General features: G+C 28.8%; 1 protein-coding gene across 1 annotated transcript; it reads right to left on the bottom strand.

The window, feature by feature from the left end:
- Window positions 1-3,744: 3,744 nt before the first annotated feature.
- LOC102662609 (transcription factor MYB26) lies at window positions 3,745-5,914 on the bottom strand. The gene is made up of 3 exons (XM_014767500.2): window positions 5,427-5,914; window positions 5,129-5,258; window positions 3,745-4,993 (listed from the first exon to the last, which is right to left on the bottom strand). The coding sequence occupies exons 1-3, from the start codon at window positions 5,557-5,559 to the stop codon at window positions 4,195-4,197; spliced, it is 1,062 nt and encodes a 353-aa protein (XP_014622986.1). The 5' UTR covers window positions 5,560-5,914; the 3' UTR covers window positions 3,745-4,194.
- Between the last annotated feature and the right edge of the window lie 9,927 nt (window positions 5,915-15,841).

Below are 15,841 nucleotides of genomic sequence, written 5' to 3'. Positions count from 1 at the left end.
AAAGTTTTGTTAATTGGTGTTCTTTTAATTAGGTGCAATAACATGTTATGATACACGAGAATGAGGTAAAAATAATGAAGTTTAGCTTAAATAATACATTTAGACTATGGGAGATAATACTTGAATTGAATTCAAGTACATTCCACTTAAGAGGTAGTATACTAGTTTTTGTTTGAAGCTTGTTGCAATATGTTATGTCAATTCATAGAGGTATAAGAATGAGTGATTAGTTTTTTATATATAAGACCGATCGACCTTGGTTCCTTTAATAGTCTTGTCACCGAGGCCTATGCTCTCTGGAAAGGGGGGGGGGAAATGAAACATAATAACACAAGGAAATCAAATAAAGGGGGAAGCAGGGTATCAAGAAAGATTGATGTGGCAGAAAGGGTTAGAGTGAAAACACAGCCTTTATTTTTATAATTTTTCTCACCTTGCTTTCTTGCTCAATTCCCTGCGAAGAAAAGCCTCCAAGATTAATATAATAAAATGAAACGATTCTGATAGAAGACGGTTGGCCCATAAGAAAAGAACACTTTCTAAGATTCTGAGCCATGAAAATAAGGCCCACCCTTAATGCCAAAATAGAGCAATGAGTCCACTTCCATTGTTATGGGCCCTTCAAATTATTGAACTCACGCGGTGCCGACTGTCAGCATAAGAACTTTGCCCAACTTTCTATATATATATATCTTCTTTTTTATTGCAATTTACAAATAAGGGATAGAAATTCATGCTGATCCCAATGATAATTATCAAGCCAGGGAAGAAGAAAAAAAAGGAAAACGGGTAGGTATATGCTACAATCATTCCATGATTGAAAGGGCCTTTGTCCCCCCTAACTTAGATTCTTTCAGAAGATTCCATATGTTACCACAATTATAGTTTGGCAAAGCACTGTGAAAATAATGTAATTAATCTTTTTTCACCTCTTTTCAGTTAACACGTTATTCATTCTTTTTTAGTCATTTTCTGCTTTCTGATATTATTGACAGCGTATTGCATAAATCTTTTTAAGAACGAACAATACACGCACTAAGAATGTATAAATCTTTTATATTATCATTGGTAATTTATCATAAAAAATTTATTAATTTTTATAATAATTATTTATCATAAATAATTTCTGATTCATTAACCATATATATTTTTTATACTTAAGAGTGAAAAATTGTTTTTTAAAAGTATAATTAATAGATATACATGAGTATAACTTTCAAAATAATTATTATAAAAATAAAAACAAAAACTTACATCATGATAATATGTGATTGGATTGAATTTATCAGTATCTATTTTTTCTTTTCTAAAGGTAATGGCAAAGACAAGGAAAACCAAATCGTGTTAGGTTATTGGCTTATTGGCATGGTCACAGTAAAACCGTGTTACTATCTTCACTGTGCTTATTAGGTAACGGCAAACACAAGGAAAGGAAGTAGAAACAAAACTGGGGACAACATGTAAGAAAAAGACAGAAAATGGCTAAATTCACATTAAGACGACCACTGGAATCTTTACAACTATTCTCAGTTTGGAGCTTTATCATTTCTTTCTCCCAACTGCTTTAAATCTACTTCTTTTATAATGTGAGGTTGAGAATGAGAACCTAAAATTTCTCTTCATAAATTTGTTTCTGCATTGTCTTTTGTCTTTTGTCAATATTGTTTCCACACATATACAATTAATGGGTGAACATTGTTTGATTGTTTAGGTTGAACTCCAAAGTCCAAACTGAAAAATCACAGAAATTAGGTGACTCAAACTATAGATATTGTGATTGGTGTCATTCACATTTTTTTATGGCTTTGTTTTTATGCTAGATGACTTAAAACATAACTTCTAAGTTAATTATGCAAGTTATATATAAGTCAAAACCCTCTTTCTCGCTACAGTGCCTGCCTCGTATACTTTAGTCTGCGTCTAATATGATTGGCTTAATATTTTAAGTGAAGAAAGCGAATGTTAAGGAACGTGACAAAAAAAAAATGAGAGAGAGAACAGGTATTAGGGCAATATGCTGATTCATGTAATGGTGTTTAGATGTAAGTAATAGTAACACTACACTTCCGTTGGGTTATTTTCAAGGTTTATATTTCCAAAACTCAAAATTATTTTTCGTTTTTTAATATTATGAGCAATCTCAATTCAAATAATATTAATTGAAAATCGATCGATCGAACCTAGATTAAATCTTCTTTGTTTCTCCCAAAATTTGATAATTCAATAAAAGAATGCATCTTCTTCTTAATTGGCAATAGCTTTTCTTTAGTTGACTTATTATATCAACAAAAAAATTATCAGCATTATACTGGCCGTCCAAAAAAAAAAATCAGCATTAAACTGGAGAAACGAGAAAAGAGATAGATACATGCTAAAAAATATCAATCCATACCATCTATCTTGAGTTTTAACGATAACTATAAGAACAGAGAAACTTATGTGCTAGAAACTAATCTGCTTGAAAGATCGAAGGGTGAAAAAATAGAACAAAATGAACCAACAAGAAAGAAGGAGAGATATGTTGTCCTTAATTGGAGGAACTAAGCATACAATCTTATTAAGTCATACATATTTTACACACATAACAATTTGTACACAATGTTGCTTTGCTTATGAGCTGCAATTTGCAAATAAATTCTGAAATTAACCGCCTAGGGCTAGGCAGTTTCCTGTATTTTAGTTTTATATTACAAGCTATTGATCCTAAAATATTCAAAGATCTTATCACTTAATAAACAGGTATCATGCATATTTTATAAAACGTGGATGGAAATAGGACATGATATGAAAATCTTCTAATGGACTTTTAGGTCTAAATAATGTGTTGTAAATAATTTATATATTATAAAGTTAAAAACACACTAAATCATGCAATCCTTTAAAGTGATTACGTAATCTTTAAATGATTTTTAATTTTCATCATTTAAATAAAATTGAATAGTCCATATGTAAATATAAAAAGCGGGCATATAATTAAGAACTCTTTTGAGTTATAAAACATACATGGGATGATAAGATCGATCTTTTAATGGCAAAACCCTTACCTAAGCCTTGTTTATATAGTTTAATTTTACAATTTTTAATTCTTAGGATAATCAAGAGTTTAATTCTTACCTGATATGCCTTCTCTGTATATATATAGATGGATAGATTCCACTAAAACGTTCAATTAATCAATCTTCTATTTTTCTTGTCGCTCTTTTCTTTCGTTTTCAAAAGACTGGAAGTGGCGTTTTGTTCTCTATTTTCTAAAACTTTAACCTAATTATAAGCAAGATCAAATTTTCTCCAGGTAATGCTAATGTCAAGACTCACGATATAGGATGATCCCTTAAAAAATATATATGGTACGATGCAAAAGTAAATGGACTTTTTCTTTTTTGAGGATAAATGACTTTGTTTCTGAGATAAAAGAAACTTAGTGGAAGATGCCAAAGAAGTATATGTTGATAACTTGATATGATACCCACCTGTGCTGAGATAGATCTAAATTTATAAAATTGTTCTCTTCAATCACAAATAGTTGGTAATGTTATGATACCAAGTTATTAGTTCATATTGGTTGGTGCTTGTTTTAATCGATCACATCTTAACATGGTATGTCATATAACAGCCAGAACACCCTAGCCTAGCTAGGTCACATGTAAGGGCACTTTGGCCTCAAGTGCCAACAAGTTGACTATGGTGTGTGTACGGTTTTTTGTCTTTGTTCGACGTTCTCATCCACAAATGTCAGAGAGAGAGAGGAAAAGCAAAGGAGCAACGAGTCAAACTTAAAGTGCACAACTATGCATCATATGATTGTTATACAACATACAGCACTTCACAAGAAACAATAATCATACACGGATACGTACTTTTAGTCGACAAACATGTGAAAGAACCTAGCTAGACATATTTATGGAACTTCAGCAAACATCGTTTAATGAAAGAGAGCCAGAACTAGCAAGGCTCAGGGGTTTGCCAATAGGAGCATCTACTCACCCTTTTATTCCAAAATTCAAGAGAAAAATTAAATGCATATGTTCCCCCCCCCCCTTAAAATGCATGGAATTAATCGTGCTCATCACAAATATAAATAGATTCTCCCACTACTCAATTATATTTACATAAAATTAACCTATTATATGATATAGTAACCAATGCTCATGATGATGACAACCAATTAACCTGAAGGAATGATAGGTTTTGTGACTATTTGTTTGCTTGGAAGAATGATACTGATGAAGACGATGTTGTTGTGGATGGCAACGATGACATGATGAGAGCATCAATGTACTCCACTTGATTCGGTGCTGCAGTTTGATCTTGTGGACAAATAACTGCAGGTGTGTAACACGCAACAGCTTCCTCATGTGAATTAGCAGAAGAAGAATATGGAATGCTACAGACATAATCCTCAATGCTCTCACACACTTTTGGTACAATGGGGGGTTCCACTTCCACAGAGTGCTGCTGCTGCCATGTACTTGGATTGACGAATTTGTCAACAATCAAGTGTGGGGTAGTATGATCACTTTTGGTGATCATGATTTGATTTTCTTGATTTGGATTAAGATGAATAGGTACACACCCCAATGAAGACCATGTATCTTCTTGATACAAAGATGGAATATTGTTGGATATTGGAGGCACTGTTTCTGGCATTGGATTCTGAAAATGTAGGAAATTGGCATTATTATTATTAAAATTGTTTATGTCAATATGTTTGATATCATTATTATGGTGATGATGATCAAAGGCTTGTAGGATTGGGGATGGGATGATGGGAAGGAATAGCTGGTCTAAGTGATGATGGGAGTTAAGGATAGGGTTGTCAGTTAAAGGGAAGAAACTTTCCATGGAACTATTGGGAGGACCGTGAATATCAGAAAATGTGGCTAAAGAAGGAACAACATCATGAGAAAGCAGTTTCTTCTTTATGTTTGAATTCCAAAAGTTCTTCACCTCATTATCTGTTCTTCCAGGTAGGTGCTTGGCTATCTGAGCCCACCTGTGTTGTTAAGAAAAAGTTAACAAACCAACCTTTTGATAATAAAGTTGACTTTGATCATGATCAAAAAGAGCAATTCACGGGGAAATGTAAGAAAAAAAATTAAAAAGGAAATTTATTAAGAAAAAGAAAAACCTGTTTCCTAGAATACTATGAAGTTCTATAATGAGTGCTGCTTCTTGAGGAGAGAAGCTTCCCCGTTTCAAATCAGGTCTTAGATAGTTTATCCATCTTAATCTGCAACTCTTTCCACACCTCTGCAGGCCTGCACTTTGTGAAAATAATTAACCATATAATTAACGAAGTTCACAGGTTATTTTTCTAGAACTACTGAATGAAGAAAATTAAATGAGTTTAATATATATATATAAATATAAAGAGGGAATTATATAATTAAATTATATACAGAAAGAGTAGTGATATATATAATTACCTGCAAGTTTTGGGACTGAGCTCCAGCAACCATGTCCATAAGTTGTGATATAGTTTATGAGCTTTTCATCTTCTTCAGGTGACCATAGCCCTCTTTTGACCTTCTGCTTGTTGCAGCAAGAGTGATGCCCCATGTCTCCAGTTTCTTCTCTATCTTACTCTAGAGTCTCAAATGTTTCAAACCACTAGTACATAGAGAGCCAATGGCCAAACAAAGATCAGTTTTGGTATTATATTTGAATTTGAATAAAATTATAAAAGGTGAATTATATAAGGCTTAGGACTTAGGAGAGAGCACATAGAAGGGAAGTTGTAGGGTGTAGCTTTAGCCCTAGGTTACAAGAGGTTATATGAAAATGTGAAAAGAATGCTGAGAGTGAGGGAGGACTGAACAGAAAATGGATGATATGGTGAAGGTGTGAGTACACTGAGGTAGTGAATTTAATGTGGGGAGCTGTACCATTGTGGCCCAGTTAGGGTTTGTAGATAGCAAAGGGCTAAAATGTGCAGTGTCACCCTGCACAATTGTAGGCCTTATAATGGATCCTTCTTAGCTCACTCTGGGATGGGGTCGGTTGGACACGTGTCACACATGCAGGGTCGTGGGTCCCACCCTGTTAACAGATGCACGTTTGATATACGCAGATGAAGAAAGTTTTTCAACGGGGTTGGTTGGTGACACTTGATCTTAATTGCTTTAACAATTTAATTACCTCTCCAATTTTGTCCCTTTGACAGCCGTAACTATGTATAATTGCAAGGGTTAATCACTTCATATGGATCACTTTTTCAATCATTGGAATTCAATAGCAAAAGAAAAAGTAAAAACTCTATCTGGTAATTAATTGTGTAAGAAAATAATAACGGTTTTGAAAGACATGATTAAAAGTAACTTGTTCCCCCTTCTTTTTTTATTAAGTGAAGATTTGATGAGCTCGAACTACTAGAAAATGTCAGTTTTATTATTGAATACATTGCATGCATGCATGTATAATTTTCTAAAAGATTTTGAATGAAAAGCATCCAAATTAAAGGTAGAGTTAAGGGCCTGGAAGACAAAGGTGGCCAAGGCCTTCTATGATATATATTTATGATCAAATTATTTTTTAATCTCAATGCAAAAGTTTGTGCACTTCCAGCAACTTGGCCCTCCACAATACATTTACAAATTATATATATATATATATCCATAAGCTATGTATAATTATTTCACTCTTAATTAGTTCATAAAAAGTCTTATTTTCCAGCACAATGTATTTTGGGACTTTCCTTATCATCAGACTAGCTAGCTAATTAACAATAGAAATGATTAAGCCCGACAATCAGTATGATAAAAAAAAATTACGTTCAAAAACAAAAAAGTAGAAGCAGCTAAGAAATAAATTTGATGAACTAGTTAGTTGTCTAATTAGAAGCCCACAGCAGGTTTAAAGTTTGTAAATTGGTTTTAGATCCAAAATGCTATTTTGTTAGATTTTTTTTCTAGTATTATATGAGTTTAAGGAATCAAAATATAGAGTTTTTTACGCATTCAGATCGTAATATGTGTATTTCGGTTGTATAAACGTTTTTACCTTTCTGTTTTAATGTATTTGGAAATTAATTTAATTATCTATGCATTACGAGGTTAATTAATTCGGGTTTCCAGAGCTAGTATCTCTTAGCAGATGAGCATAATTTGTAGAGCATTCCTACATATTTTGGAGGGGTTTGTATTAGCTTAATTCAACGCATTTTTCTACATAAGTTATAGTAGTGCATTTCTATATATTATGGTGAACAGATATTTCTTCAAGGTTCGGTGTAAATGCTTGAAATTTGTGTTAGTAACATTTTTTTATTAATTTATGTAATAAACTAGTACTAATTTAAAAGAGTTTTTATTTTTTTTAAGTAAATGTTTGGGGGATCTGTCCAAAAGAGTGGTACGTAAGAACTTTGGAAAACTGCCACCAAACGCGGTCAAAGTTAGTGCTTATTTGTTGGATTACTTAATTATCGCGTGTTCCTTTTTAGTGAAATATTAGTTTCTATAGCATATCCCCAAATCTAATAAAATAGTAAATCTTATAAAATAGGGTAAGATTTTTTTCTTTTGGAGCAGTAGAAAAGAAAGAAAAAAATATAACAAAGCAATCTAGCTAATTTAATTATTTGCTGAATTGATAGAGAAGTTACATCTCCTAGTACAAATTAATTAAGTGGTCCTATTGTGATGATGAACCCGTCAAAGCTAAAAATCTAAAGAACTAATTAAATAAAATAAAAAGATCATAGATAATCAATGATTTTGAACTCTCTTTTTTTGGACAGAAAATGATTTTCAACTTAGTATGTAACAATGAATACTATTATTTTTAAATCTTGAAAGCATCTAAAGAATTTATGAACTATTACCGTAAAATTTCCTATCTTAACATCATCAATGCATTGCATTATTGATGTGAATTCATATAATTTCGATACTAAGAAAATAATTTTGGATAGATAAAGCGTATATATACTAATACATAAAAGTAATTTTAATGACTAATTAATATTTTTGTCCATTAAAATATGACATATGTCTAATTGTGTATCTCTATATGAAATGAATTTTTCTCATTTTTTTATGATGCTTCAAATCGTGTTTTCTTAACTGATGGCTCGGTGTACGCATTCAAACCCATATAAGACATGCTTGACTACTTAGGTGAATAAATGCTTAAGTAATGATGATTAATCATTCTTATTCTTATTGAGACTAACCAAGTTTACTTGACATGTGACGTGATAATGTACGATAGTTCCAAATTTGTGATAAGGTTTCCAGGGTCATATCTTTAAGAAGAAGATACATGAAGTATACAGTATATATATATATATATATATATATATATATATATATATATATATATATATATATATATATATATATATATATATATATATATATATATATATATATATATATATATATATATATATATATATATATATATATATATATATATATATATATATATATATAAAGGCCATTCAATGGAGTTTCAGATATATACAATAATAGTAAGCAAATAATACAAGAGAAGAAAATTATAAAGAAAAATAAATAATTTTTCTCATGATTTAAAAATTAGCTTTTGATAAAGTTAATATGAGAGAATTTTTACAAATTAATTATGTATAAGTTAATTTTAGTTTATAATTTTTTTAAATTTTCTTTCTCTTATAAGTATTTATAACAAATTTATCCAAACATGATCATAATCAACAATTTGAAGTTTCTTTTTAATTATAAATTTGATGCACAGCGTAGCTATAATTAATTAGCTTGTCCAAACAATAACTTTTTCTAATCCACAACGCAACCCTTTTGCTTGTTGACCACAACCATTACCATAATTTGCATGACTATTATTTCATTATTTGTCCTTAAAGAGCTAGATTCCTTCGTAATGAGCTTTTTATTTTTAGAACATTAAAGTTTAAACTTTCTAATAATTGAAAAAGTATATTGTATTGTTTTTCAAAAAAGGATTTTATTTATTTTAATGAGATATTTGTAAAGGGCCCAATTCTATTTATTGAAAACCTCAACGAATACATTTGATCAATATTTTCTACACACATAATTTACTTTTTTATGATGAGACAAGAGAAAGTAAAAAAAATGTTACTATTTTGGTCACCAGGTTAGATACTAATTTTACCATCCTCGTAATAAAAATAGCTAATAACCCAGATTACAAAGAGGCTGAAAATAAATCCAAACTATCCCATCCTCCAAGCATCCAATAGTCCCCTTACAATGAGCAAGTACATCCGGGATATAACCTTCTTTCAATTCTTATTCTCCACTTCATGATTATTTAAAACTGCTCCCTGCCCTTCATATCAACATATTAGGTTTATGTTTCAATTATAGAAGACAAAATTGAAGATTTAATAAAATAATATAAATGTCCTAAAATAGGAGATTAAATATTTACAATTTAAAATAAAATAAAATTACTGATTAAGTAAAATAAAAAACCAACATTATATTTAAGTCCAACTTTAACTAGATCACCAAGCTAATCATAGCATAAACTCTTTATGATTCAGCCCTTTTGTTAAAAGAAACAATATTATTAATTAATATTATTTTAAAGATATTAATAATAATATTAAAATTAAAGGAAAAAGCTTTTATAATTTTTCATTTATTAATTTGTTTTTTTATTGAAAGTCTTTAAGACATTTTAAATAATCAATACTTTTTTTCTAGAATCAATACTATTTTTATTTAATATATAATCACTTTCTCTTTCATTTTATTTTTAACTATTTTTTTTAGCTCTCTTCATTTCTTATCAAATCATTTATCATATATATCAGCCATTTTTTTCTCTCTTCTTTACGTTCATGTACCCAATATATAAAGCGTACGTTTATTAGTATATTTTATTTTTGGCCTTCCGAAAAAAAAAAGTATACGTTATCATTGCTTTTTCTTTAACAATATCCTTAAAGAAAATGTTAATTAAAGTTGATCTCCCTATTAATAAAATTCATATTTGTACACCCTATATTACTCTAGCTCTGCACGCTAATTCTAATGATTAGAGCTTTGGAGACCAATGATTAGCTGAAATTTGTTGATCTTTGATGTCAATGTTTAGAATGCAATTGAGTTAATAATTTTATGAACACCTTTTTGTTTTATGAGAATAAGTATGTTAGTCCTTAAAATTTATTTTAATAATAAAATATTCTAAAGAAAAATATAATTTATTAGTCTTGTCTCATTATCATATAATTTATTCTTTAATTAACATATATTTCTTAAGGAAATTATTAATTATGTAAATCATCATTATATTTTTTAAAAGTCTTATTTAAAAATAAATGTAGCTGTCAATTCATTATAGTGTTTAATTAAATATTCATAAATTGTGATGTATTAAAAAATAATTTTTTAATATTACAAAATATTTAAAATATAAAAAACAAATATTATGGGAGAGGGAATGAAATGTTGAATAAGGAATTTCACCACCTGTGCTTTTTTTACTACAAGTCTACAGCTACAACGATCCGATGATATTCTTCTCTTTTTGCTTATCGGGATTTGGGCTTACCATAAAGTATAAAGTTGTTTTTTCTTAAAACAATAGTATACTTAAAATATTTGAATTTATGAAGCCCCTCTTGTTCTCATATACAATATTTGCATTTATGTTAAAAAAATTAATGTATGTAAATAGCACACAGTTTTAATATATTTTGCGGTTTAGATAAATTTATGTCTATGTAATAAATAATGACACATGTATTATTTAGTAAATTTTATATATTTTATTTTAAAAAAATATTATGTCACTATCAATATTCTTTTTTAAATATGACGAGAACTTAAAATGTCGTGTTTATATTTAATATTAAATTTTATTTTTAAAATTCTTTAAATATTTAAAAGACACTCATTATTATCATTTTTTATTAAGTAAAATGAAAAAATATCAATGCAACAAAAAGATAACATAATTACATAATTAGTGTGTCCGAACAAGCATTTACAAAATTGACTGGTTAAAGTTGATTTTTAGAGGAAGTAATTTATCCTAAATTTAAGTTTTCCATAGTGTAAATTTTTAATTCAACAAAAAAAAATTATCCTACTCAAATTGGAATTTTGTTCCAAATGAAGTAGTATATAGCATTAAGGATCAGTCTGAAAGAGTGAAAAGAAACACGGGGAATGAAAAAAAAATGAATGAAAATATGTAAGAAATTAAAAATGTTCAATTGAAGAAAAATAAGAAGAAATATAAAAAATATAAGTAGGTGAGTGAAAATAGGTGAAAAGTGATGCGATAATATCGTTTTTAAGAATGATTTCACCCTATTTTCATTGCAGTGGGACAAATCCAAAATTTTTTCACCCTATTTTTATTGCTGTGGGACAAATCCAAAATTTTTATTAAAGTGGATGGATTTTTTTTCGTTCTTTTGTAATTGTTTAAATATCTAAATTTTAATAAATAATAAAATTAAAAAATATGTATTATTTATACACATAAAATTGAAATTAATTTTTTATTTTAAATAACAATATCCTCAACTATTATGATAATAAGCTTAACCATAGTAGTCATAACATCAAACACTACTAGTTTTACATAATTTTATATTATGTTATGATTTAATAGATAGAGACTTAAAATAAATTTTTTAAAATATTAGAAAATAAATATGGAAAAATTATTAAAATTATAAATGAGAAACATATTTTAGTTTTATATAACAACATACATAATTAGTTTTACATTAATTAACTTAGAAAATATATACATTAATTAAATTAAAAATATATATGTATATAAATGTGAATGAGAAGTTTCAAGAAAATACTTTCCTACCCACTCTAAATTTGTTCCTACACTTCACCGAAAACAATAGTTATTTTGATGTTTACATAAATTAATTAATGTTTTAGCATTAAAGAATTGAAATATTAAAGTTTTTATTTCAATTTCATCTCTTATATTATGTTAGAATATTTATTAACATATCTATATAAATTAAGAAAGAGAGTAAATATATTTCCATAAAATTTTCCCCCTAAAAAGTTGTCTCATAGAAATTTTTTAAAATTTGTATAAAAAATCTTAAATATCAATTTAGATTAGAGGGGATAATATGATTCTTACTTAACCTATTAATGGAGATAAATCACTTATTTGACTTCCCCCATGTCCCAACGGTAGTATCTATGTTAGCGAAGTAAAGGTTTGGTGACATGTCTCATTCATTTTCATTAATGATAACATAATGACGGTATAAGTTTTTTCTTTTTGTTACAGATAATGACAATTTTTTTAAAAAAAATTTATGTGTAGATAATGACAGTATGAGTAGTGTTACATTCAAATAGTCGTAGATGAAGAGTGATCTATAACTTATATCTTAAAGCTTTGAATTATACTCTATAATATCTAATTCGATTATGTTGTCCTTACTTGATCTATTTGATGGAGATTTTGTCCGGATCTTTTGCCCCCTTCGCATCCCAATGCATTGTTTAGCATTTGTTTCTATTCAATATTTTTTATTTTTAAATCTTTAACAAATATCTTAAGAAGTTAAGAGAGAATTCATTAGCCAATGCTTTCATTTATTACTTATTTTCTTTAAGTAATTAGAATTTTGCAATAAAGTGTATAAGGAAAATATTGGTAACACATTATCTAATATATTTTCAAAGACAATTTTTAATTCTTGATTAAAATTCATTAGAAATTTCAAAAAACTTACGAGTTGTATTTTTTTAATGAGTTATATTCATGATTTTTTTTATTTTATAAAAATTTAATTAATAAATAAAGAATATGTTAAAGATTGTATCATTACTAATCCTCAGGTGTATATAATGCTACTTATTTAATAATCTTAAAATACTACTTATTACAAGACATTTTTCTTCGGCAAAAAAAGACATTTTAAAGTTAAATGCTAATAAGTTTTTTTTCCTTGGCTAAATCAAGGCTTTATGTAATAAATTTTTTTTCTGAGTATTTCACGCCGTTGCTTACATAAAACTCAAAATCAAGTCATGGTTATTCTGAAATATTCGGCACTAATTGATTCATGTGTTCAATAATTCTAATAAATTTCCTTAAGATACTTGTTAAAGAAACAAAAGTAAGAAGTTTTTATTAAAAAAGAAAAAAGTATTTATTATATTAAATATAAACAAAATTGCAATACTAATATTTAATGTGATATATCAAATATCTTAATTTAAGATATGGGATAGTATGTCCCCTTTTTCTTTAAATTTTTTTTAGAGAACATTCAATAACTTCCTTATCTTTTGTATAAAAATATCACAATTATTTTAGAGATCTAGAAAAAATTATATATGATTTCTGAGCTTATTTCATTCTTTTCCCCCAATGATGACATTGAAATTAGAATTTGGGCTCAAATATGTTTTGGTTTTTGTAAGATAGTATTTTTTTTTTATTTTTAGTCCCGTAAGTTATTTTTTTTAAAATTTTAGTTCTTGTAAGTTAAATTTTTTTAATTTTTATCTAGTAAGATATTTTTCTTATTTTTAATCCTAATATATAAGTACATGTATTTATTCAATTTTAATCCTTATAAGATTATAATTTTTTTTATTTATAGTTCTCATAAGTTCATACTTACATGAATAAAAATTTTAAAAAAATAAAGACTAAAAATGAATAAAATATTTTACTAAAACTAAAATTAAAAAAACACAAACTTAAATAGACTAGAATTAAAAAAATAAATTTATAAAAACCAAAAATCTAACTTCCAAAAGAGTAAAAACATATTTAAGTCTAGAATTTGTGACCTCTTACATACTATCCAGATTCCTGCAACCCCACCTCCTAGGCCAACTCTAATGGTTTGATTTCCGAATGATTTAACGAGTTTTAGATGAAAATTTTCTAACTATGAATAAATAATGGTTGCCTGATTATGAATAAAGAATGGTAAAAAATGTCAAAGAACATGTTTCTCTGATTTGTATCCAGAAAATGCTAGGCACTGGAAAGAGGCCAATGGGGACAACGTGAAGAATATAATTGCCGGCCACTTTGTGTACGCATTTCATTTCGATCGATGGACTAAAAGCAGCTGGGCAAAAGTATGCTTTTACATCCTGTTTCTGGATTCCATGTAAAGTAGTACTATAAATATATAATTGGGTCATCTAATTGATCTTTTCTGGATGGGATCACCTAAATGAATTATTGATTAACTGGACCAGCTTGTGATAATATATTACCATTTCACCACCAAGGCATCTTGAAAGCGAATCGTATTTCATGAATATGATATCTATCTAGTGTGATGTATGGAATATATGATAATATATTGTTAAATTTACACGTCCCATTTTTCTTTTTTGAGGTTTGTTTTCTCGTATATGTTATTGGGTGATATATACTTGTTAAATACATACTTGAAAGACCTATGCTAAAGCAAGAGTATTTTACAATTGGAATGAGGGTGGGAAAAGCAACCTTATTTTCATGTGAATGTTTGGCTATTATTGTTGCATACTCATTCTGTTTGACCATTCCATGTCCTTCCCAGGTTTTAATTATTCTCATCTGCATATTAACTTCATAAAATGTAACCCTTCAGCAATTTCTAATTAATTATAAGTTGATGTAATTAATTAGTTATGCAGAAGTATGCTAGATAAAGTAATCTTTTTGAACTTTCAACAGAAAACACAATCAATTTGGCTTTAGGGTCATCTTAATTACAGTTGGCACGTAGCCCTTTGAAGTATGCCATATCTAGTAAAACTAAAAGCTAAGAACAAATATCTTTCTTGCTGTGAAACAGGCTTCATGGAGTTGCTATAATTTGTTGCTTCGGAGAGAAAAAGGTAGGAGCATGCCAAGCTTATGATGGAAGAAACAGCTAGTTAAAACAAGATTCCTAATTAATTGCTGCACATGCAACATTTAATACTACTGGGCTCTTTTGCTTTACTGTTGAGTCATCAAGGGACTCTTGTTGTCAGAGTCTTTTGTTTTTGTTATCCTGACTCACAGAGATATCAAAACAAGTACATGAAAGAATGCCATGTAATTCTTTGTCCTCTATTGATTTCAGATTGGTTTTGGTATGGGTCATTTTCAGTCAAATGCTGGTTTCCTCCTCTTATTCTTTGCTTTTCCCCCTCTCGAGAGTGTGGGGAATTTTCGTGATACAAGGAAAGAAATCAAGATGCCTTGTCCCTTGAAATACAATGAGAATCTAAATAAAGAAAAGTAGCATATGCCTCACCTAAAGTTATCTTCAAACCTCCTTTGCCACCATGGTAAATAACCACATATATTTCAGACAACAAAACTATAATTCTTGTATAAACTGTAAGTGTACTTCTATAAATGATTAAGAGTTAAACCGATATTGAACTCATGAATGAGCGTATTAATTAACTCTTGTATGCTTGCTGGAAAGTCTTGAGGGGAAATACTGCAGTGCTTCACAAAGCGCAATGCTTAAACAATGAATAGGCTTAAATTTGAAATTTCATGAGTCAATCAATAATTGGAACTGATGCATACAGCTAAAGGGCCACATTAGTATTTATCGGTATGGTCAGAGTAAATAATAGGAAAAAAAAAAGAAAGAAAAAAGAGAAGAGACGTTATATTCTTTATAAAGCAAGGAAACAAGACTAGAAATGACCTACAGAAAAAGGGATATCCAAGAAAATAGGCAACCTATAGGGCCCCACTGCCCCCACTTCGTCTTCCTTCTATTCATGGCAATCCCCCATGAAAGGAAGTTTGCACACTTACTCCAAATTGAAGAAAGCATCCCTCACTTGAGAATCCTATCAAATGACATTCAATTTTTTTTACAACTTTTGGTGGCATCCTGATTTCTTGCCTT

The sequence above is a fragment of the Glycine max genome, chromosome 15 (genome assembly GCF_000004515.6).
Source record: "Glycine max cultivar Williams 82 chromosome 15, Glycine_max_v4.0, whole genome shotgun sequence".
In the NCBI taxonomy this organism is placed as follows: domain Eukaryota; kingdom Viridiplantae; phylum Streptophyta; class Magnoliopsida; order Fabales; family Fabaceae; genus Glycine; species Glycine max.
The sequence above is the reverse complement of the archived record's forward strand: the minus strand, read 5'-3'. Positions and strand labels throughout refer to the sequence as shown.